Raw genomic sequence first — 23715 nt, forward strand, 5'->3', positions numbered from 1 at the left:
GTACCAATCAATTTGTAGATTCCACGAATTGAGAGTTCCTCCCACATTTTATTTTCCAATCTTCTATTAAAGCGTTCGCATATCGATGCATTGACGTTGCTGAAGATCGAGTACATGTGTATGTTACGCTCTTCGATCAGACCTAGAAATTTTTTATTGTAAAACGATTTGCTTTGATCCACATGGAGTTTTTTGGAATACGCCCCACTTGTAAGATGAGACGCATGGCATCATTGGCACTTTTTGAGTCAACACGAATGGCCCATGCATGCTTGGAGAAAATATCGATTACTGTTAGAAGATATCGATCTCTTCTCGCTTAGTGAAATTTGCCTGCACTGTTGGCCGCCTCGACTAGGCAGGGAGACAAGACTGGTATCACTACGTGTACTGAGTCAGATCCGTCGGATTTCATGAATAGTACGCGCACGAATCCCGAATCAGGTGATCTGTTGTTGACAGTTTTGACTTTCGGCCGGCGACGAATCTAAACAAGTCAGATCGAGTTAGTACAGGCATAAGTAGTGTGGGGATATACTGGCATAGCAAATGAGTGTTGATGTGTTCAAAAGGCAGTCGTCACATAGCAGCAGGATCGCCACTGCTGGAAGGAGAGGTTCACACGGTGATGGATTTAAACGTACTGCTGAAAGCAATTGGAGCTTAGCAGGGGAGAGGTTATGTGATCAGGGTCACCAAATGGTAGAAAGCCTTTTTTCGCCAGCGCCATAGGCGGAAACCGCCAGAGCCCGCCACTGGCAGCATCCGAAAACGCCAAAAAATTGCCATTTTAGGGAGAGATAATTTGAATAGGAAGGAAACGGATATATCAAATTTGCTCAGTTTTGTTGATGTATTATAAAGCAATTTCAAAGCATGAACTCTTATTAAATAATATTAATTGCGTAACGAGGGTTATCATCATATTACTAGTTGATCAGTGGTAACTAGACACATTGTTCTTCGAATTAAGCCAGCACGTCAAACCTTTGATTGGCTTCCTCCACATCCAGTACTTGAAGTGTGGGAGTATGGTCCTTATCTCCCTTATCTCTCTGAATTTCACTCTTCTCATATATTTTACTATGAAATAACGCCTGCGTCTGTTCTGTGGCCAAATATTGGTTAGTCTAAGGGTCACATGGTTTCTCAGTTGGGATTCCACTTCATCTCAATCGATGGCCTCATCTAAAATATTAAATGAACAATATATAAGTATCACGGAAGAATCGAATTGACATAGAAATTAGGGTAAAAAAAAGTAACGAGCAATTACCCAGAGCAGATTTTTGACAGAGGCAGATCCTGTTTGTGCTAGGCATATTGAGAGTGTGAATAATTGATTTTTTCAATAATCTCAATATTGTGTGGACATCGCTCCAGCTTTTCACTGACTAGCCTCAAAATATATGCTGGTCCACGCTGCTTCGCTGGTGTCAAATCCTGCCATGCGATTGTGTTATTAGCGATGTATTTGTCAGCACAATCAGAAAATTTCAGACCATAATCAACATCCTCGATCGACAGGGAGGAATTAGCGATTCAATCATTTGATTTATTTAAGGCCCTTGCAGCAGCATCCAAACCAACTTGATGTAGAGCAATGATATGTGGATTTGAGTCAGCGACTATTGCTTTGAGGTACTTGAGTCTGAAAATTCGTCGAGCCAGAGAGAAAATCGTTCTTTATACCAATGCCTGAAAACATGTTAACGTTATAGATTTAAGAAAACTACACTAATTACAGTCCATCGATGATGAAAAGTGCAGTGGTGAATAGAAAACTCATTATGCAGGTTTCAAACAGTTGACCATCTTGATGAAATATTTAGTTACAGAGACTAATGCTGAAGGGGGTTCTTTGGAAATAAATTTTCGAAATCTCGAAGTGATCTGTGAGTAATTTCTCAATCAAGGAATGCAAGTAGATTAAATATCTTACCACATTGTTTTAAATTTTTTTTTTACTTTAGCTCATTTGCTCGTTGCTGGTGACGATTTGTACGTGTGTGTACGTCCAGATCTGATTTATGGGCACGTAAACCTTTTTGGCACCATTTGCAATAAGCTTCTCTCTTATTTTTTGGTAAAAACACTTTCTGATGCCATTGATAACCATCCTAGAATTCATAAATACCATTAATATACCGGCTTCAAACGCCAAAACATTTATATATTCTATTACCTGCTCATTCTATCTTCCCCTACCAACTTTTGTTGTAGGGTCACGGTGCTTCATTATCGTTACTGACATTTAGTTTTTTTGAGAATACTGGATCTGAGATTACTGGTTTACGGAGCTTGCCGTCTTTGCTTTTTACCGATTTCTTTTTTTGTTTATCACTTGGTTTACTGAATTCATTCAATCGCTTAGTTGAGTTTTTGATCACCCCCATCTTAAGCAGCACGCATTTATTCAAGGACTCCTTTGCTATGCCAGTATATCCCCACACTACTTATGCCTGTACCAACTCGATCTGACTTGTTTAGATTCGTCGCCGGCCGAAAGTCAAAACTGTCAACAACAGATCACCTGATTCGGGATTCGTGCGCGTACTAATCATGAAATCCGACGGATCTGACTCAGTACACGTACTGATACCGGTCTTGTCTCACTGCCTAGTCGAGGCGGCCAACAGTGCAGGCAAATTTCACTGAGCGAGGAGAGGCCGATATCTTCTAACAGTAATCGACATTTTCTCCAAGCATGCATGGGCCATTCGTGTTGAATCAAAAAGTGCCAATGATGCCATGCGTCTCATCTTACAAGTGGGGCGTATTCCAAAAAACTCCATGTGGATCAAAGCAAATCGTTTTACAATAAAAATTTTCTAGGTCTTATCGAAGAGCGTAACATACACATGTACTCGATCTTCAGCAACGTCAATGCATCGATATCCGAACGCTTTAATAGAAGATTGAAAAATAAAATGTGGGACGAGTTCTCAATTCGTGGAATCTACAAATTGATTGGTACCATTGATGATTTAGTTGCGGGAAAGATGATGGGAAAGATGATGCAATCGAAGGTGACTTCTACCAAGAGGAGTTGAGTCACGTCACGTAGCCAGATGTGTTTGGCGTTGAGAAGATCTCCAATGATCAGCTCGAAGATCTTTTTCCTAAATTTTGGGTTCGGAGGAAGTTCCTGGACGAGTTCATTCAAACCTGTCAACTGACGAGTTTAGCTGTGAATAACACTTTCGTCAGACTCACTCTAGAGACAGCTCAGGTCGTTACATTGTCCGATTGCCCCTCTCCTCTCCAGTTTCGCCGTCAGGAAATTCGTATCGCCCAGCTGTAGGTTGTCTACATTGGATGATCGTTAGGATTTCGAAAGATCAGCGATGTTTTCAGCTTTACTCTGACTTTTTCAAGGAATATGTTGATCTCGATCATATGAGGTTGGTCGTTTCTTCTCCTTCCAGTTCTTCGTCTTCGGTTCAGCTTGTCGTTCTGACGGGATGACCCTATGAGCACATGAAGCTCAGGCTTCAGGAGGGTTGAGGGTCTCTGAGGCGGTTCAAGTTGGACCATCTGGCATTCACAGAAGTTACCACCTTCCTGATCATGGTGTAGTCAGGGAGAGCAGCGAGACCACGAAATTGAGAGTTGTTTTCAATGGATCAGCGCAGAACAGCTCAGGGAAATCGCTCAACGATATTCTCCATACAGGGGCCAAGATGCAGCGCGATATATTGGATCTTCTTCTCTGGACTAGACAGCACAAAGTTATCTTTATGACGGACATCATAAAGATGTTCCTTCAGATTAAAGTTAATGAAGATAACTGGCTTCTGCAGCAGATTTTATAGACCATATCAACATATCAATTGACCACCGTCATGTATGGGACTAGATTAGCTCCATTCCGCGCAAACTGTGTTCTTCTCCGGCTAGCTGAGGATGAGCCAAGCTACCGGAGGAATGCTTCTCGCAAAATGGGGCAGTAATAGCGCAGCTCCTCATAAATGGCTCGATCCTGACAGCGTCTCCAATGACCAGCGTACATATAAGGACTCAGATAGTCGTATACTCAGACTGTCTTGGCAACCCAATTCAGATAATTTTGTCTTCTCAACTAACGTATTGCAGAATTCCTCCGTCTCAAAACGAATAGTTCTCGTGAAAATTGCTCAGTTCTACAGCCCTCTCGGATTTCTCGCGCCTCTAGTCATCATTTCTTGTAGCTCCTACCCGAAAGTTCCTACGGAATCGGAACAGATTGCTCATCTCTCGATCAATGACGGCATAAAGTAGTCTTTCAACCGACTAGGCGCTCCTCACTTTGCTGAAAAGTTGAAAGCAGCAGTTCAGTTAAGTCGGTTACGTTCCATCTCAAACGGACGATTGGAGAAGACCTGCTCACATTTGAGAAACTAACCACTCTGCTTGCTTAGATCGCAGCTGTGCTCGATTCTCGACCACCTGAGCCTATTTGGGAAGCCTCTCATGACGTCTCAGCGGGCAGTCCAGGAGAGTTCCTGATTAGACATGCGCTAACAGCTCTGACTGAATCTTAACTAGATCACTTGAACATCACTCGATTAACTCATTGGCAGCTCATCCAGAATAAAGTTTAGATCGTCTGCAATCGCTAGTCGACTAGCTACCTTCAGTATCTCCAGTCCATCTCTCAGTGGTACCACGACATTAAGATCAGCTCCATAGTCCACTTCACCGACGACAGATTTCCACCAATGAAGAGGTCTCTTGCTAGAATTACCTATTTCTATCATGGCCGAGATGAACCCACCAGGGTGGGTCCATCAAGATGTCTAGCTATACTCTTCAACGGCCCATCGCTAAGCTCGCCCTTCAAACAGTCTCGACCAGCGGTATTTCATCTTCTGAACCCGCGCATTGAGATCTTCTCACGGACATCAAGCTGCTCAATATTAGTTCGTCTCCAAGGCGGGGTTCACCGTTACTCCGTTTGGAACTGACCTTAATGAAGATTTGCGCCCTTCGTCTTGGAGCCTGAGCTGGAGCGGAAGTCAGTCTAGATCTGCGGAATTTACGCCTTCAGCGAGTCTGACTGTGCTGGTAATTGGTCGTCGCCGTTAAAATCCTGTGGTGAAGTCGATCAACAAAAAATAATTGCCTAGGCTCGGTTAGTTGCAGACCGAGCACTCCGCTACCGTAACAAACAGTCACGTTTTGAACATGTAGTTAAGTGTGTTGAATAAAGCTCTCCATTACTTTCAAAATTCTGCGTGATCTTTGCATAATTGGTGATTCTGCCCATAGTGTCTGCTGAGGATTTGCTGACATGTACATATATACGTCATATTCCATCCCAAATCCACCACTTTTGAACGATATGGCCAAAGATTATCGTTGGATAGGATTTTGGATGAGGTAGGAAGGGGAACAGGATAATTCTCCATATAATTTGTAACGAGATTTTCTCGTTACTAGAGAATATCACTAGTAAAATAACTAGGTGAAGGGAAACGACATCTAACGCCGGCTGAAAGAGCTGAGCGAAAGATGAGTATGACATCGGACGACGGCCAATCAGGCCGCTCCGAAGGTGAGTTAGACCGATCACATAGTGGGAAGAAACGTGGTAGGGTGAGACCATGTTTCCGAACACTATGATGACACTGACGATTGCTGTTTCCCAATTCGGAAATCCACCCAGCTGTGTTAGGGAGTCCAGGGCTGACGTACAGGCGTTCCAACTGGGTGGTTCCGAAGGGCGCCGACTTAGACCAGGGACCAACGGCTAGGTGAAAGGACTAGCGCCCCCGGGATCCCGTCGAGTTGATTGGTGGCTGTGGGGTAACGGATGACCCACAGTCGCTGAGATGCTCAGACTAGGGGGAGAAGGCCCTGGGGCCGGATCTTTAGGGCACGGAAAAGTACTTAAAATTTTCACCAGAAGAGGGCTGCACAGCACGAAATCACCATCGTACTACGCTCCCATTATACCTACGTTTTCAATGGCATTAACCGACTAACTTCGCATAGCCTTTACGCTTATAATTTATATATATAATATATAACGTATATTGTTATAAATATTAAGGATAACACAACATTATCTTATCTACTTTCAAAAATAGAAATTGTAATTATTAAGATTGTGAACTAAGCAAGGTATGAAAATGTTCAATTATTGAATAATATCAAAATTTTATCGTTAATCATTCTTTTAAAATTTATTTTATCGGAGGTTAAAACGACATGGAGCAGTTTAAGGCATCAATCTTATTCCTATCTACCGACTGCATCGAACATATTTGCAGTTTCCTCGACCTCAACGATCGTCTTAATTTTCAACAAGGTGACTATGCTTCAATTGATTAAATTCTCCGCTTATTTCGGTGTATAAATGGCAACCGATTCCTGTGCGTTCAATAACCAACGAATAAATTTTTATTTTTGGATTTGTTCCTACCAAGAATTTCAAAAAATAACTGATTCTATGTGCAGATTAGATAGTATGAAAATCCTTTACAGAATCTTGAATTAGCAAATACCAATTGAATTTTAGACACTGCTGATTAATATCAAAGTAATCGATAATTTTTCCTTGTGTCACAGTAGACTTGTTAATAAATGGCAGTTATGTAGACTTCGGTAACACATTTTCGTTTTTCGTTACTCCGTAGATGGCAATTTTTCGCAGTCGGCTCATCCTGGAGGGACATAGGACTTGAAAGCACTGTGTGGAGGGATATTGGACACCTCCATTAATAAAGCCTTTAATACATTTATGAACTGAATGAAAGGCAAATTGTCGAAGTTCTCTCTAAATGTAACATTTCTATTTTTTTTTTGACATTTCATGCATATGTTCATTTTTCATCATTTATTAACAGTTTTTTTTAACATAATGCACTCTTCTTTGCATACGAACACTGTATATATTGTCTTTTTTTTCATTTTTATCCTTTATGCGTTATCAATGTACTACTTCAGAGTTATTATTGCATGTATAAAAGTGTGGATTATATATTCATTCATTTTTCTGAGGAATTCCGTTAAAATCATCTCATTAAATTACCCATGAATGTTCTGGAAAAGGAATTTTAAAGTCTCAAACTAAATTTCCTTGTGATATTGTATTTCCGCATTCACGCAATTTTCTTCACTAATACACCAGACTAAACCTAGGTTTGACGATGTCAAAGACTTTTTATGGATATTTTAAAGTCTTTCTAAAATTTCACTTCCTTGAATAATGAAACAGTTGAAACAGAATTGCTAAGCTCAGCAGCAAAATATTTTTGATTAACAACACCAGTGTGATGTCCGCCAGTGCATAAATCAACAGAAAAGCGAACCAATTCTATGGAACTTTTTTATGATGAATTATTCTAAACTAACTGGGGAAAGTCCATTGTATGTTCATAAACCATCCATGATACTTTCATTTACAAAATCTACCAATCCATTATTATTACTGGAGTCTATTTTTCGAGTATTCTATCGAATTACCACTATCGATGCTTTTGGTTATGTTTTATTGAATGTTGATTGTTTATTTCCATGCAGGAATTTATTATATAAATTGAACGAAGAAGAACTCACGAAAATCACAGATGAAACCGTCAAGCAAGCTGAAAAATTGTAAGTATTCTATATAACCATTGAACATTGAAGTTAAGGTTCATAATTCAAAAATTACCAAAAATATCAATTTAAATTTTTGAAAATGGGGTTGGGAAATATTCTTGACATTATCATCTCCAATCACACCGTTATAAGATTCCATAATGAAGAAGAAGCACGAATCAATCATCGAATTGAATTGCAGGAAAACAAAAACACAATTCTTCACTGCAGTGGAGCTAAATGCGATAGTTGATTTTATGATTAACCACAAAGAGTTCGCTCGAAATGGTAATATTGGACCTCAAGCAGTGAAATTATCAGGAAAGCTGTGGGTGCTGTAAGATAATGAATTATTAGGAATCGAAAAATTGATGATTTGCATGCAAGTTATTTTGATAATTATTGATTTGTTACAGGCTGACACGAGACGTGAGTAACTGTGGTATCCAAAGAACCGTCACACAAGTAATCAATGTAATAATGTATATTTTTATGTTTCACTCATGAAATTCATTTTTGTAATTTATAATTATGAATTTCATAATTGAATCATTGCAGGCATGGTCCAGGTTGAAAAAAAAAGCCCTAGCTGAACAAGCCGATCGCGTAAAAGCCCTCAATAAGACGGGAAATGTAACTAGAACCAGCCCTTTGTCAGAGTTATCTGCTAAGGTTTTGTCAGTCATTGGTACCAGTAGTGGCTTGTCATTATCAAATGGTCAAGCAGGGCTAAAAAAACAGGAAAACAGCCACGTGATTCTGAGTACTCCTAAGCAAAAACGTAAGCAAGAATTCTTCTACTAGGGGGAATCTTATTCACATACACATTCTTTCATTTTTTTTAGGCCTGGATAATACCCTCATGACAAAAGACGCATTTCGTCAACAAAATTTCGAAAAACTTACTACAACGACAGCTGAAAGCAACCAACACTTGAAAGTCAGTCCTGTTTAAATACTTCTATTGAAGATTCATAAAAATACCTTTATTATCTGATATATTTTTTTTTTGTTGACTTACCCAGGAATCCAATAGATTGATGTCTGAAGCCATTCACGTCTTCATTGGAATTCGAAACGAATTACGGGTAATTAAGGAATTTATGGGTATCAGTTGTCTTCATTTCTTAACCCTTTAATTGGGACATAATTTCCATTTTTTAGGAACAAAATAAACTTAAAAGAATGGAGCTTAAACTAAAATATAATAGAACAAATGCTACAGCTGACGATAAGAAAATCATCGGACCTCATTATAACGCGCAATATCTGAATGTGGTATGGAGATGATCTCTTGATTCTTTCTCAAGATTTATTATTCTGTTCTCAAACAATTCCATTTAAATTCTACTGAAGATATTCGTACATTAAATCCATTTATTTATCAATTATTTACTTACCAAGTAAATTAACTTACTTAATTTCATCACTGTAGTATTGATTACTTAATTCTATAATTTTATCCACATATTTTAGATGAGGAATAAGGAGAATGAAAGAGAGAAAGAAAGGTGAGTTGTTGTGAGGTCGTTGTGTAATATCTTCTTCTAATCTTTTCTGAATTTCTACGGTAGATCTGAAACAAGACTTTCACTTGATAAATTGGAGGATGATTTTGTAACCAATTCGTCTGATAATCAATCTCCTGACATTGAAAAAGTGGATGAACACGTGCATGCAGGCATGGAAACTGACTATAATGACAACGATGATCCTGGGTATAACTAATAAATATGTATTTATTGAAAAAAAAATATTTTACAGTGATAAAGCACTGACAAAAATGCTTGAAACTAATGGGGAACAAAATATTGTTGGACAATATTTGCGCGTATTTCCTGCCCTCTTCTTAACTGATTCCTCCTGTTATTGCCAATCTCCTGGTCGTCTTCTGGGTAATCAGCATTGGCATCGTCAATTAGGCCACCATCCTCTCCGTCACTTTCTTCTTCGTTATCATCTTCTGCTTCGTCATTTTTTTTCATAACATATGTTACATATATAATTAACTATTCCTCACTCATTTCTCGTATGTTATGTTTTGTTCCTACCGATATGCTATCAGCAAGTTGTGCATTATTGCACACGCTTTGAAAAATTGAACACATTTTTCTGGTTGATAAAATAATGTGCGATGTTTTTAAATGCATTTCCATTTGCCCTTCAGCATACCAAACACTCTTTCTATAGTCGATCGAGTATGAGTGAATGCATTATTATACGCTTCTTCAGGCGTGTTTGGTTGAGCATCTGCTATAGGTGTGAGAAGTGACGGCTGCAATGGATAGCCTGAATCGACTGAAACATACTTTTTTTTCTGTTCACAGTGTAGACTACCAATATTATGTGGAAGACTTGGACTTTGAAGATCTCCAAAATGAAAATTATTATAAATAAGGACATTACAAATTACAATTGTATTTTTTTACTGAAATTTAAAAGAAATAAAGAGAGATATACATAACCAGTTGTCATAACTACCGATTAAGAAATAATGTCCCGGGCCTCTACCATTACGCTGGTCAATAGTCCTCTTGATTTCTGACTGTGTCCAAATTCGGGCATCATGAGTAATTCCGGGATAAATATCAATCGATGTTATTCGATATTTGTCGTCACAAGTAACTTGGACGTTAATCGAATAGTATCGATTGTAATTCAGAAAAACCCATTTCTCTTCAATAGGTGCTCGCATCGCAACATGTGTACAATCGATGGCGCCAATTACTCCAGGGAAGCCAATGTGCTCTTGGAAACTGTAACGAACGCGAAGTTTATAAGGCTGAATTTACTCTTATATGCGTTGCATGGCTGTCACGATCTTTTCGCAGCACGATGACGATATTTATTCATAAATATAGATATGATTATTCTTACGCTTCAGAGATCCTATTTAATTCCTGAGGATCAACTGAGAATTTCACCCAATCATCCTGCAGTGTGAGTATTGCAAGAGTTACATTATTAATTATTGTACTCATTGCACTTTGACAGGTACTGGCATAGGACGCGTCGGCAATATTCTCCTGGAATTCTCCTGTTGCATAAAATCTTAGGGTACTTAAGATCTGAAAAAAAAATTCGACTCAACTTAACAGGAGAGTCGTGGAAAGATGGGAATGCATTTTAATCATTTTGCGACGAGGACGGAATTATTGCGCATGAAAAACGACTTTAGTAAAACTAGGATGGACAGTTTCTTCGTATAAACATTCAGGCTTCTGGTGAAAAGCTTGGCTTATTGCTCCGTACACTCGGCATATTTACGATATCGTCGATTGATGGCTTCTATTTCTCATACTTACTTGGATTTTCTTTGGGATTTGAGAAGAGCTTCCTTCATCGGGGATATGCGGTGAAATTTCATCGCACAACCATCCAACGAGTCCTTTTGGTAATCTGGGTAGAAGACATGATTATTCCTTGATCTTGTGGATATTGCCAGGGAAAAATCATTGTACAAAATGGGGATTCATATTACCTGAACTTTTTGAGGAATTGTCGTTGATTCAGGGTTTCAAATGGTGTTGGTAAATGTCGAATCATCATATTTCGTCGTCTATTTGCAATTCTTATGCGTTTCTGTTCATCACAGTCTTCCTCGTCGAGTAAGACGGCGGCAGCTCCCACTATTCCCAGAATATTCATAGCACTTCTATATATAAAAAATAAATTTTTCTACCCAAATTAAAAAATAAGATACTGAAGCACTCTGTACCTGGATGAATTTTTAAATTTAACCGTACTCCTTAATATCAGTATTATGTTACACGATGTTATAGGGGGAATTGTATCATTAATTTTTTGATAACCATAGCCCTCTCCTGGTACTTTTTTAAAGTACCGAATAGGCCGACGAGGTGCCGTAAAAATCCGGCCCCTGGTAGATTTCAGGACAGTTCGCGTTGAGTGCTGGTCTCGAGCGGATGTTTTAGGAGCTCGGGATCAGTTGGTGGCAATAATCCCTGCCGGGATTATGAAGGGTACGTGGTTCCAAGGAATCTTGGAATAGCGAGAGAAGGGGACACTTATGTGTCCCCGATCAGTGAAATGGATTACTTTGAGGCTACGGACGAGAGTCCGCGGCTACAGAGATCCATCTCTAGGGCGAAATCCATGGTGTTGGGGTGGACTAAGGGCTGGGATTCAAGGTGTTTCCCGTCGGTCCGGTCACACGCGCCTCCATGGGAAGTAACTCTAGTTTTGACTCGCGATGAGATTGCTATTACCGAGCTCTCGAGTTGGGGTGGACGTTAGGTGGGTGAGAAAGGTCTCCGGATACCTACGTCGCATGTGCCTCGAGCAGTTCGGCGCCCTGCGGGGTGAGAAGGATTCGCAGGTAATCTGTGTCTTGTCTGGGGTTGAGCCACCCCAGAGGAGAAAGTACCACGTGAGAGGGATGGTCATATCCCTCCACGAGAGTCTGAGGGATACGTTCCCCGAGAGATATCGTTGACGATGCCGTGAGCACGGCAGAAGGTAGTGATTGAAGTTACTTGTACGTTGGTGAACCTCGCCCACTCTACCGTGTCATGCTGATGCTGGCTCGGCATTGTGAGACCCGCCACCGAAAGTCCGCGGAGTTGACGAAATTCCTTCGCGGCTGGTTTTCCGTCAGGTTTTCCAGAAAAACCTGGCTGGCGCCCAATCGTGAACGATAGAGGCGGCAGCCAGAATAGTTTGAGGATTATCCCGAAGTGTTGACCCGGGAAAAATACTCTTACAAATTTTTGCGAGAAAAATTACTGTAAAAATGGATAGTCCACACCGGGACTTGAACCCGGGACCTTCCGATTATGCATCGGGTGCTCTCCCAACTGAGCTATCCGGCTCGTAGCCATTTCTTCTATTCACTTTTGTTGCCTATATATGGAGCACCGCCGTCCTTCATACGGCAAACATTTTTATCATCAAGACGGGATTTTTTCAAAAAAATGGCTTCTTCATATCGAAATACTCGTAAATTGTCCAAAACTTTTTAGGTCCTTTTTTTCGGGATTTTCCATTTTGGAATAAGTTTTCTGACGTAAATGTCAGATGCTAAATTCGATGAAATTCTAATCTTTCACAAGAAAAGACCATCTTGTTTTGAAGTTGGCCATTTTCGATTTTTTGAATCTTATTTTAAACTTCAGTCGTAAACTTCTGCTGTCGTTATTCTCGCCAACCCAAGAATGAGTGGATTTTATTTCTATTTTTTCTATTTGATTAAAAATAGTTTATTGTGCATCAAGGACGAAAAGTCATTTTTCCCGCCCTGCTATTTTTCAAAATGCCAACAGACGAAAGTTCGCACTTTGCTCCCTGACGAGCGGCCGGAAGGTGAGTATTTGCGGTACTTGGGTAAAAAAATGTTGCCAATTTCAGAAAGTATTCCATTTGCTCCTGCTCCTCAGGCAGAAATAACGGCAAACAGTTTCTTTTGCAGGATGCAGAAGATGAAATCAACACAGTAGTTTCTGGAATGAATTAACATAGAAGGAAATGTGGGACTACCTTTCGGGTGGTTCTCCACTGGTGCTTAATTAATTGGGGTCACACCGTTTCATGAATCTGTCGTGTCGACACATGGAAAAAATTAAAGAGTAATTTTTCTTCGTCAATAGTAGCACACTGCTGTGCTCGTACTTGCTGCTGCTCACATCAATCCCCTAAGTCCATCGGATTTTTGTCAGTTCTTTTTTTATTTTGATTTTGAAATGTCATCGGGTTTTTGGATTTGTTTGCTTGCGCACTTCTTCGCGTTCGTCATTGGGTTGCTTATAGTCAGCTAATCTCTTGTTATCATGCATTTTCGGTTAGTTTCACAGCGTCGTGCCTTGGTGTTTTCATTTGGCGTATTCTGTTGTTTTTTTTATTATCCCCTCCAACCAATAATACATCTTTTGAGATTACGATCGCTCTGAAGATGTCGAGATTTTCATTGTACGAATGTACTCATGATGAGCTCATCTCCGAAGAAAAAATGAGTTCGGGCAGGCCAGCTTGGAGCCCACAATGAAGACCAGAGAGATGTATTTTCCTGAACTTGAAGCTATGCACGATAAACGCGTAACCAGGAGCGGGCAGATAGAGGGGGTTACATCTTTTCTCTACTTCAAAGAAGATCTCTTCGCATACTTCACCGCTTGGACCTGCTCAGCCAGATCATCAAGAAGAAAGTTCAGCTTCACGTCATTAATCAGCTCACCATGTAACCAGCTGAAGCGTTCTCTTTCAGATATTTAGATACCGACGATTTATGATCTCTAATGGCAATAGCAGCCATTCAGAGGAGGGCTTGGCAACCTGGGCTCATCGAGCTCGTGATGCTCCTGATGTTCATTAGTAAGAGCAGGGGACGGGGCCTCATTAACTTGTGATGAACCCCATGAATGTTGATCACCTGTACGAATAAATAAAAGAGAAAAGCAGGCGAGAATAATAAAATGTAATTGTAAAATAAAATACGGGCAGGCGGGAACGGAGGAATGGGTGAGTGTGTGAAGAATTAGGTCAAAATAAATAGGGAAGGAGTTATTGCAGAAGAGGATAGAGAGAAAGAGAGGAAAAAAAATACCGGAGGATATCGTGGAGCTGCCAGGGGTTATCTGCCGAATACGTGCCCCGCGAAATCACCCGCCCGGAGAGGGCCCGGCTCGCGAGAGGCGAGATAAACGGCAGACCAGGCACGGATCTGTGGAGGAGGAGACACGCGGCTAAGTCGTAGTGATGACCCGCACCCCCAACTGTCGAGGGGATGGACCACCGAAAATGGGATGCCTCGTGGCGATATGAAACCCATCGTCGCGAGGGTACCCGGCAAAGAAAAGTACCAGGTGGAAAGTCTCCCGGGTGCAAGCCGCGCAGACCCTTCTCCGCTTCTGAGCAACTCGCAAAGAGGGGGGAGACACAGGATATCGCCGGTAGCGGAGTCGTGGGAGAGAGTCGACGTTGGGCAGCGATCGGGAGCTCACGCGTACGGGAGTCGCTCAGCGAGGCCCTGAAGCCCGCGTGGTCGTGCCCGGGACGCCCACCCCCCTGGCCCGAGAGGCCCGGAAGGGCCCTCGAGCTGAGGAGTGGCCCCAAGGGTAGCCCAGAAGGCTTTTTAGCCCCGGGCAACCCTGGGAAGTATTAACGGTACCGGTGGCAACCTAGCTCCCCCCCCGGGAGACAAGGAAATCAGTTCCCAGGGGCAGGGGTTGGGGCCACCCCCAGGTAAGCCCCGTCGCCCCGCCGCTGACACGAGACAATTGACTGGGAGTATGTGACCAAGCAAGTGCAGAGTGTAAAATGTGAGTGTGAGTGTAGATCCCGCCTGACCCGGTGATACCTGAAGCAGGAGAATAAAATTATAATAAACGATCAATCACGCGGAGTTAAGTAGATCCCCGGACCCCGCCCTCACCACAAAACCTACATCCTGAGCAGCACGGGCACGTAACCCCATGCTAGCCTCGCGACCCCGGCCAGAGCAGTTAGCTTATCTGATAAAACGCAGTACAGGGGTAAGTGGGAGCATCGAGGGCCAGTTAGCGGACCTGGCGTAAAAATCGAAACGCAGTTAATGGTTTCTTCGAGCCGCAGGTTGAAAGCCCGGTCTCGTCCAGGGGTGGCACTGCGTTACCAAAGTCACCTGGCGCCTGACGAATACTCAATTAAAAGAGCGGTTAGGGGAGCATAGGGCTAGGGTGGTACGGGTATGGACAGGGACCGTCGGAGGAGAGTCCAACCCAAGAAAAGCGTTACAAAATGGCGCCCGACGTGGGGCGGCTTTGATACGCGTGAGGAGGGTAATTGGCGAAGAAAAACGAAACAACAGAAGGATTGAATGACGCCATCACCGAGCAGTTGCCCAGGGGGATCGCACACTCAACGCCGAGGGAAAGAGAGAGGTCAGCCAGAAGGAGGAAGACGGAAGGCAGAGAGGAACAGGATAGAACAAATTAATTTAAAATAAACCAAGATAAATACCGACGACGCCGAGCAACGAGTACTTCGGGGAAATAACGACGAGGATAAATACCGCGACGGGCGACTCAAGCAATAGACGCTATTGAGTCGAAGCGTGCGATCAACAAGGTCATAAATACCGAGCGCAAATGGCAACAGATTAACGACGTGGATTAGGATTACCTAAAAGAAATCGCGCCTCGAAAATTCCACGGAACAAAGGAGAAAAGAATTAATCTCCACTAAAGACGGGCGAAGTTACCGCGCCGAGTAATAACGATCAAAAGATTGTCGAAATCAACATCGGAATTGAAGATCGAGAGGAAACAAGGAATGGAGAAATAATCCGCCGTGTTTACATCGAGAGTCAACCGTGTTTACAGCACGGGTGGCCCGCTGACAACACCGAGACCAGGGAACAACAGCGGCGGCCAAATAATTCCCGGAACTCAAGGGATCGGGTTGCCTTTTTTTATTTACACTAGAGGTGACCCCCCGAGAAAAATGAGGCGAGACAATAAATCCCAGAGGAAAAATTTTGGACACCCTCGAGACCGGAGCGGGGGACTGGACACTGGACACCCTGAGTCCCGTTAGACGCGGCACGCCGAGTCCAGTAGTCGTTACCCGAATTTCGAGGAGAGTCAACGCGCATACACCAACCACCCCGAAACACCAGGATCACCGCACGAGATAGAAAAGGAGCTACATTCACCGAGCAGCAGAGAGTACCCCTGTCCGGATTACCGGTAAGTACCGACTATTATTTATAGTGATCAACCAGTGAAAACCCCCGGGGGGGTGGGGGATAACCAAGGGAAAGATCGGCCACGCATAAGGGCAGCAACAGGCCAAGGAGGCCTGAGTGAATAGCGAAGAGACCCAGAGGGGGTAGACCTGCCGAAGAGCGGAGTTCGACCCACGGTCCGAGAAGGTCGGAAGCGAAATTCATCAGGCCGAGCCGAAAGGCTATTACGAGATCACCCAAGGGAGCACGAGGGCCAACCGACATTGTTCAGAGCTAGCCCTCAGCCAGGCTCCCGAAGGAGACACCCCCGGAAGCCGTTGGCCCGAGTCGCCGTGCCAACCGCGGGGGGAGATAATACCAAGGTATCGACGAGCCACCAGCCGAGGAGACCTGAGCCAGCCCAGGGGAAACCTTTGGCCAGCCTGAGTCACCCCAGGGCCTAACGCGGCGGACCATGGCCGAAGAGCAAGACCCGACAGGGAAAGATCAGCGGCGCGGGCGGGGACGCCCGAAGAAGAGCATTAACCTGCCCGACCTCAGAGTGGAGGAGCCCAGCCCCTCGGACGCCTCGGACACCCACTCGGGGAGGTCAACTAGGACCTCTCGCCGAGCAGAGGAGCGAGGGAGGGACCCCCCACTGGCCTTCGAGGACACCCCAGAATAATACCAGGGAATACCACCGCGACCGCTCCTGGAGCCTCCACCGGTCCGATCGGACACGAGGCAACAATTCCAGGAGCCTCCGCCGCCATTTCCAGGGCCGCCATGGCCTGGACAGGCACCACCAGGCCAGGCCGACCTACCACAGTACCCCGGGCCCCCGCGAGGTCACCAGCCAAGGGAGAGGGACCTGGACTACCGCCAGCATCGGAGACCTGTGCGTCCGGAACCGAACGAGTTCAGGATGACCTCCGAGGAGGAACTCAAGGGCCCCACAAGGCCAACACGAGAACGGTCACTGGCCACTGGCGCGTTATTAATCCTCATGCAGAAGTGGGACGTCACCCCCTTAACGGGACGCCGAAGCGAGGATATCGAGAATTTTATCGACCGGGTGGAGCAGGGATTAGCCTGCTTCACAGTGAGCGATGAGACACTATTGAAGGTGCTCCCCTTCTACCTGAGGGATATCGCGCTGACCTGGTGGAGGGCCCACGTGGGCAGAATGACCACATGAGACCAGACCACTGCCGCCCTGAGGAAGAGGTTCGGCGACCCAGACTATCAACGCACGGTGCGCCGGGAGATCGACAGCCGAACCCAAGGCGACCAGAAACCCGTGGGGGAATATTTCGCCTGCATGCGAGGCCTCATGGCCCGCTTGAATCCCCCATGGACCGAGCAGGAGCAGGTGCAGACGATCCACGCCAACCTGCTGCCCGCCTACCGAGTCTGGGTACAGGTGGACCTGCAGACGAGCCTCGAGGAGCTGGAGGACAGGACGGTGCGGCAGGAGAGGATCTATTTCTCCACGGATAAGCGGAGGCCACCCCCACGCCTGAGGCAGCCCTGTGCCCAGGATACGCCTATCGCCCACCAAGAGACAAGGGGCGAGCTGCCCTGAAGCTCCACTTGAGGCGAATGGGGACGTACGTATCGCCAGCCGCCTGTACGTCGGCGGGCAATATCACCCTGGACACAGAGACCGAGTGCGAGGGGGACCCTGAAGAGGAGATGGCCTGGCTAGAGCAGAGGCTCAAGGCGCTGAAGTGCCAACAGGGAAAAACGGCATACCGAGCCCAGCGGGGATCCCGAGTGACCACTCCCCCGGGGCGAGCAGCCACCCCACCTAGTGTCGGCCCGAGTCCCATGACTCCGAGGCCGAACCCTAGGGAGACCAGTACCGAGACGGCGCAATGCTTCAACTGCCACCAGAAGGGGCATCTGTATCGGGGATGCCGCGAACCTCTGCGACAATTCTGGCGCCTATGCGGGGAATCGGGAGTTTCCACGCGGAGGTGTCCCCACTGTCAAGGAGAGACCCCACACGTCCACTTCGCCGATTCACCAGCGGGCGGACCCGGGGGTAATAGCTCCTGCGCAACCGCCCAGACCACCGGAGCGTTCCATGCAACGATTGTCATCACGGGCCAGCCATTCCGCGCGCTGATTGATTCCGGCGCGTCGCAATCATTGGTGGCAAGAAAGTGATCCAACACCTGGGAGACATGGGGGTGAGCCCGCAGCCAGTGCCGCCGAGGAGGGTCATACTAGCCGCTGGCCAGCAGGAGGCCGCGGTGGAGGAATATCACACCACCGCTTACCTCGATGACCGAGGGATCCAGCTCGGAGCCCTCGCCCTGGCCCCATTGACGGAGGACGTGATCCTCGGATTGGAGACAGTGGCAGATACCGGGATGGTCATCGACTTCCAGGCTCAGGCTCGATGGTACCGGGAAAACCCGGAGACGGTTTACCCGTTTACCCCGGCTCACCAGCCCCTACGGGTGTTGTTGTGTTGCGGCCTGAGGACATTGACCAGGGAGCAAACAGCCTAGCTAGAAGGCCTGTTAGACGACAGCCTCGCAGGCCCTACCGCAACCTTGAGCGTCACCACAGTAACGGAGCATTCCATCGACGTCGGAGGGCACGCGCCCATCAAGCAAAAGGCCAGGCCCATCACCCCCGCCATCCGAGAAATCATGTGACGGGACGTGGACAAGATGCTAACGGACGGGGTCATAGAGCCATGGCATAGCGAGTGGGCCAGCCCCGTGGTAATGGTCAAGAAGCCAAACGGCAAGTACCGCTTTTGTATCGACTTTAGAAAGGTCAACGAGATCACCAAGAAGGACGCCTGCCCCATCTCCAATATGACAGGGATCCTCGATGAGTTGAGGCAGGCCCGGTACCTCACCACCTTGGATCTGAGCCAGGCATACTTCCAGGTGCCTCTGACGGAGGAGTCCAGGGAGGTCACCGCCTTTCTCGTGCCCGGGAGGGGCTTCTTCCAGTTCAGGAGGATGCCCTTTGGGCTGATCAACGCCCCGGCCACATTCCAACGCGTAATCGACCGTCTGATTGGGCCGGAGATGTATCCACATGTGATCGTGTACCTGGATGACATCATCATCGTCACAAGGGGTTTCGACCAGCATCTCCAGAGGCTGAAGCGGCTACTAAGGAAGATCAGAGAGGCCGGGTTAATTATCAACCGGGAGAAGAGCGAATTCTGCCGCTCCCAGGTTAAATATCTGTGGTTCATAGTCAACGAGAAGGGACTCCAGGTCGACCCCGAGAAGACCTCGGCGATCGTCGACTACCCCATTGCCCAGACGATGAGGCATCTAAGGCGCTTCCTGGGGATGGCCTCCTGGTATCGGCGTTTCATACCGACGTTCGCCAGCATAGCAGAGCCACTGACCAGGCTCACCAAGAAAAACCAGGACTGGCAGTGGGGCGCCGAGCAGAACGGAGCCTTCGAGCTGCTAAAGACTCACCTAGCGTTGCCCCCAACCCTAGCGTTGCCCCCAACCCTAGCGTGTCCCGACTTCACCCAGCAGTTCGTCCTCCAGACCGATGCCAGTACCGTAGGACTGGGGGCGGTCCTAACGCAGGAATAGAACGGGGAAGAGCGAGTCATAGCCTACGCCAGCAGAGCCTTGATCGACCCCGAGAAAAACTACACCACCACCGAGCAAGAGTGCCTAGCCCTCATATAGGCCATCCGGAAGTTCCGCTGCTATCTGGAGGGGTACCACTTCACGGTCATCACGGACCACAGCAGCCTCCGGTGGCTCCACCAGCTCCGCAACCCGACGGGCCGACTGGCGATATGGTCACTGGAATTGATGGAATACGACTTCTAAGTGATCCACCGCAAGGGCGCCCTGCATCACGTCCCAGACGCCCTCTCCCGCATCCCGGAGGGGCTCCTAGCCACGGAGAACCTCCAGACCATGAAGGCCGACGACAACTGGAGCCACATCCAAGACGCGTGCTACCTCCGACGGCGGCGAGACGTCGAGCGCCGCCCTCTCCAATTCTCCGATTGGAGGGTAGACGGGAATCAGCTGTACTTCCACCCGTAGAACGAGATGTACGACGGAGAGATACCCGACCTGGAGGCCTGGAAATTGGTCGTACCGAGGGAATACTGCGCGCCAGTCCTGGAGGAGAGCCACTGCTCAGCCCAGGCAGGCCATCCAGGTACCGATAAAACATATCGAAGGTTGGCCCAGAGTTACTACTGGCCGAAGATGGCCCGGGATGTGTTAGCCTTCGTGAGCCAATGTGATCGGTCCCAGCTGACCAAAGCTGACCATTCCCGCCCAACCGGGCTGATGAACCCGAGGAGGATCTAAGGGCCGTGATCCACAGTAGCAGCTGACATAGTGGGGCCACTCACCCGCAGCAAGGCAGGATTCTGCTACATCCTGGTGGTCCAGGACCTGTACACCAAGTGGATAGAGGTGTGCCCCTTGCGACAGGCCACCGGGAGGAAAATCAGGGAGTGCCTGGAGGGTGTCGTGATAAACCGGTGGGGAACACCGGACATCCTGCTCACCGACAATGGGACAGAGTTCGTCAACCGGGAGCTGAAAGCGACGGCCCAGCAGGCGGGAATCCAGCTACACACCACCCCGCCCTTCCATCCCCAGGCCAACCCGGTTGAGCGGGTCAACCGAGTACTGCAGACTATGATCCGAGCGTTCCTGGGCGAGGACCATCGGGAGTGGGATGAACACCTGTATGAATTCCGCTTCGCCTATAACACGGCCCATCATTGCTCCACCAACATGACCTCCGCCTTTGCCAACTTCGGGCGAGAACCCATCCCGGCAAGATCCTGGAAGAAGGAGGTAGGGAGTGTCGAGGCGACGCCTCCCCTACCAGCCGAGTGGGAGACCCGCATGAGGAGAATCGACACCGTCAGGGTAGTCATCACTCACGCGTTGGAAGAAGCCCACCGGGGCCAGGCCCATTACTACAACCTCCGGCGAAGGGCCAGCACCTACCAAGAGGGAGGCCAAGTCCTCACCCGGAGACACGCGCTCTTCAACGCCGCCAAGAACTTCACCGCTTCCTTATGCACCCTATACCAGGGGCCATGGGTGATAAAGAGGAAAGTCTCCCCTACCGTCGTGGAGCTCGTGGATCTGCACGGACGCCCCAGGGGCAAAATGTCCACCCACGACCTGAAGTTTTACGTGTGGCCCGAGGAAAACCCCCGTGCACCCGGAGATAAGGTACCGAAATAAATTTTATACCATTTGTTCTAGAATCGACATGAGTTGCCCAGGCGACCTACCCGCGGAGGACTGGTCGATCAGCAGCGAGATGGAGGACCTGCTGCTGAGGGAGGATTCCGACGGCGACATCATTATCGTCGAGGACCTCTCGGCCCCCACGCGAACCCCGGACCCAGAAGCACTAGCCCGCGCCCAGCGAGCCGACGACGCCAACGCGTTCTACGCGCTGGACGACCTCCTGCAGGCGCACCTCGAGGAATTCAGCGATTCGTTCCCGGACGGGCCCCTCTGGCGACCTTTCGCCCAGCACGGCAGCCTGCTTCGATGGCTAACGGAGTGTGTCCCGGGCTTTGACATCAGCCTATGGGAGTTCGTGGTGAGGGCCACCCACCGACGCAGGGACCAGCATGGCTCCATCCTGGAGGAGACAGACCGGGCCATCAGAGCTGCCGGGAGCCTACGGTTCTTGGTGCCCATGCCCACAGGCCCCCTATGGGCACCCCTGCAGCAGCACGCCATCGCTATGCGCTGGCTGGGGAAGCAGTTCTCCACCTTTTTCCAGGACCTCATCCAGTAGGTCTTGAGGACGACGCCGGCAGGGATGCACTGCTGCCTCGCCGAGCAGCTCTGGTACCTGGACCGAGGCACCATCGCCGGATATCCCGGTCCCCAAAACGCGCCCATCCAAGTGCCAGGGAAGATACCGAGGGACGCAGCTACCGAGACCATCTCCGTCGGGGTACTCACCACCGAGGTCGGAGTCCAGTGCGACCTGGCCGGTGGTGAGGAGCTATCGCCCCACCCTCCCAGGTCAACTACCGCCAGCACCAACCGGGACCAAGCGAGGGGGGAAGAAGGCCAGAGGTCGCCCTCCGACATGGAGGTGCAGCCCGACATAGACGCCTCCATACCGCACCTGCAACGGCCCCACTCCCTGGAGAGTCAGCCAGGAGCCCCTGACCTCCCTCGTGAGCCCGGGAGGCACCCGGTGACGGAAAGCCCCATGGACCTTGAGGTCGAGCAGAGCAGCGGCCCAAGGCATACCGTCTCGTGTGCCGACGCAAAGGATATGGAGGAGAACCCCCGTTCCACCCACCCAGAGGCGGCTGGAATTGCGGCAGGGTCTACCGGTGGGGAGGAAGCCAAGCCGGGAGCCAAACTCTCGAGCAGCCCGAAGAGACGGCTGCGACGCCAGCGAACGATCGAGCGGATCATTGCTGGCCAACACCCACCTGGGGCCGGCGCCCGCTCCAGCCAGGCCTTCTCCGCCCCGACCACTACCGCGTCCACCGAGCCACGCCGCGAACACGCCACCACCGGCCAAGCCACCCCAGCGGCATCCCACTAAGGCGTCGGCGAGCAGGGCAGCCCCTCGAAGCCTCCGGTGAGCAGGCCGCCAACCCTGACGCCTGTCTGCTGGAATTGCAAGTCGCCTCACCACCGGTACGCCACGTGCCCGGCCACCCTGGGCGAGTTCTGCCGTCGCTGCGGCCGCAAGGAGAAGCGCCTGTGCAACTGCCCTGCTTGCGCAAGGACCTGGAGGGCCCGGCGACAGTACGTGCCCTCCCTCGGCCTCAACGTGCCGCCAATCACCGAGACGGAGGACTATCGACGACGGGAGCGAGCCGGGAGAGGCAGACGACCTGAGGCCAACCCAGAGGACCATCGGCAAGACCTCCGCGAGGATCTCTCTCGCCGCAGGGCCCGCCAGCGCTCCGAGGCCAGAAGCCATCGACGCTGAGCGTCCCAAACCCCGGCTAGCCACCGTTCCCCCGAGGGGGTACCGAGACTAAGCCCACAAAAGACGGTGACGGCCGACCCAGAAGTGTGTCGCCCACCCTATCGCCCCGTCACAGGATACCGCCCAACCACCTACCGAAAAATAAAATCCACCAGCGGCGGGCAGCCCGACGAAGCCGCCCCATCCGGTGGCGGCCCAAGAGGACTGCCGAAACCCCGACCCATCGAAGACGACCTAGCCACCTAGGCATTAGCTGCCCGCGACCACCCCAGGGTCCCACGATGGCGGGAGTTCGCCGGCACCAAGCCGAACCCGGGAAGGACCCCGGTACCTAGCCTACGCTAAGGAGTGACGAGTGCTGCTCGTCATACGCCTCGTCTAAGGAGGGGGGTGTGTGATGAACCCCGTGAATGTTGATCACCCGTATGAATAAATAAAAGAGGAAAGCAGGTGAGAATAATAAAATGTAATTGTAAAATAAAATACCGTCAGACGGGAACGGAGGAATGGGTGAGTGTGTGAAGAATTAGGTCAAA

General features: G+C 48.3%; 2 protein-coding genes across 2 annotated transcripts; both read left to right on the forward strand.

The window, feature by feature from the left end:
- Positions 1–7130: 7130 nt before the first annotated feature.
- LOC105272609 (uncharacterized) lies at positions 7131–9963 on the forward strand. Its single transcript, XM_011314809.1, has 11 exons — positions 7131–7353; positions 7507–7581; positions 7769–7903; positions 7983–8040; positions 8125–8347; positions 8412–8506; positions 8592–8654; positions 8731–8844; positions 9043–9077; positions 9141–9284; positions 9894–9963. Exons 1-11 carry the CDS (start codon positions 7316–7318, stop codon positions 9961–9963), a joined length of 1050 nt encoding a protein of 349 aa, XP_011313111.1. The 5' UTR covers positions 7131–7315.
- A 10320-nt stretch (positions 9964–20283) lies between these two features.
- LOC105272611 (uncharacterized) lies at positions 20284–22015 on the forward strand. Its single transcript, XM_011314810.1, has 3 exons — positions 20284–20479; positions 20567–21389; positions 21469–22015. The coding sequence occupies exons 1-3, from the start codon at positions 20284–20286 to the stop codon at positions 22013–22015; spliced, it is 1566 nt and encodes a 521-aa protein (XP_011313112.1).
- The last annotated feature ends 1700 nt before the right edge of the window (positions 22016–23715 follow it).

This window comes from Fopius arisanus, unplaced genomic scaffold, assembly GCF_000806365.1.
Source record: "Fopius arisanus strain USDA-PBARC FA_bdor unplaced genomic scaffold, ASM80636v1 scaffold00219, whole genome shotgun sequence".
NCBI lineage: Eukaryota > Metazoa > Arthropoda > Insecta > Hymenoptera > Braconidae > Fopius > Fopius arisanus.

Coding starts and splice junctions, on each gene's coding strand:
- LOC105272611 (XM_011314810.1), top strand. CDS start 20,284: ATGTACGACGGAGAGATACCCGACCTGGAGGCCTGGAAATTGGTCGTA. Junction 20,480..20,566: donor GTTAGCCTTCGTGAGCCAAT/GTGATCGGTCCC, acceptor CGTGATCCACAG/TAGCAGCTGACATAGTGGGG. Junction 21,390..21,468: donor ATGTCCACCCACGACCTGAA/GTTTTACGTGTG, acceptor CATTTGTTCTAG/AATCGACATGAGTTGCCCAG.
- LOC105272609 (XM_011314809.1), top strand. CDS start 7,316: ATGATGAATTATTCTAAACTAACTGGGGAAAGTCCATT. Junction 8,507..8,591: donor AAAGCAACCAACACTTGAAA/GTCAGTCCTGTT, acceptor TGACTTACCCAG/GAATCCAATAGATTGATGTC. Junction 9,285..9,893: donor AATGACAACGATGATCCTGG/GTATAACTAATA, acceptor TTCTGTTCACAG/TGTAGACTACCAATATTATG.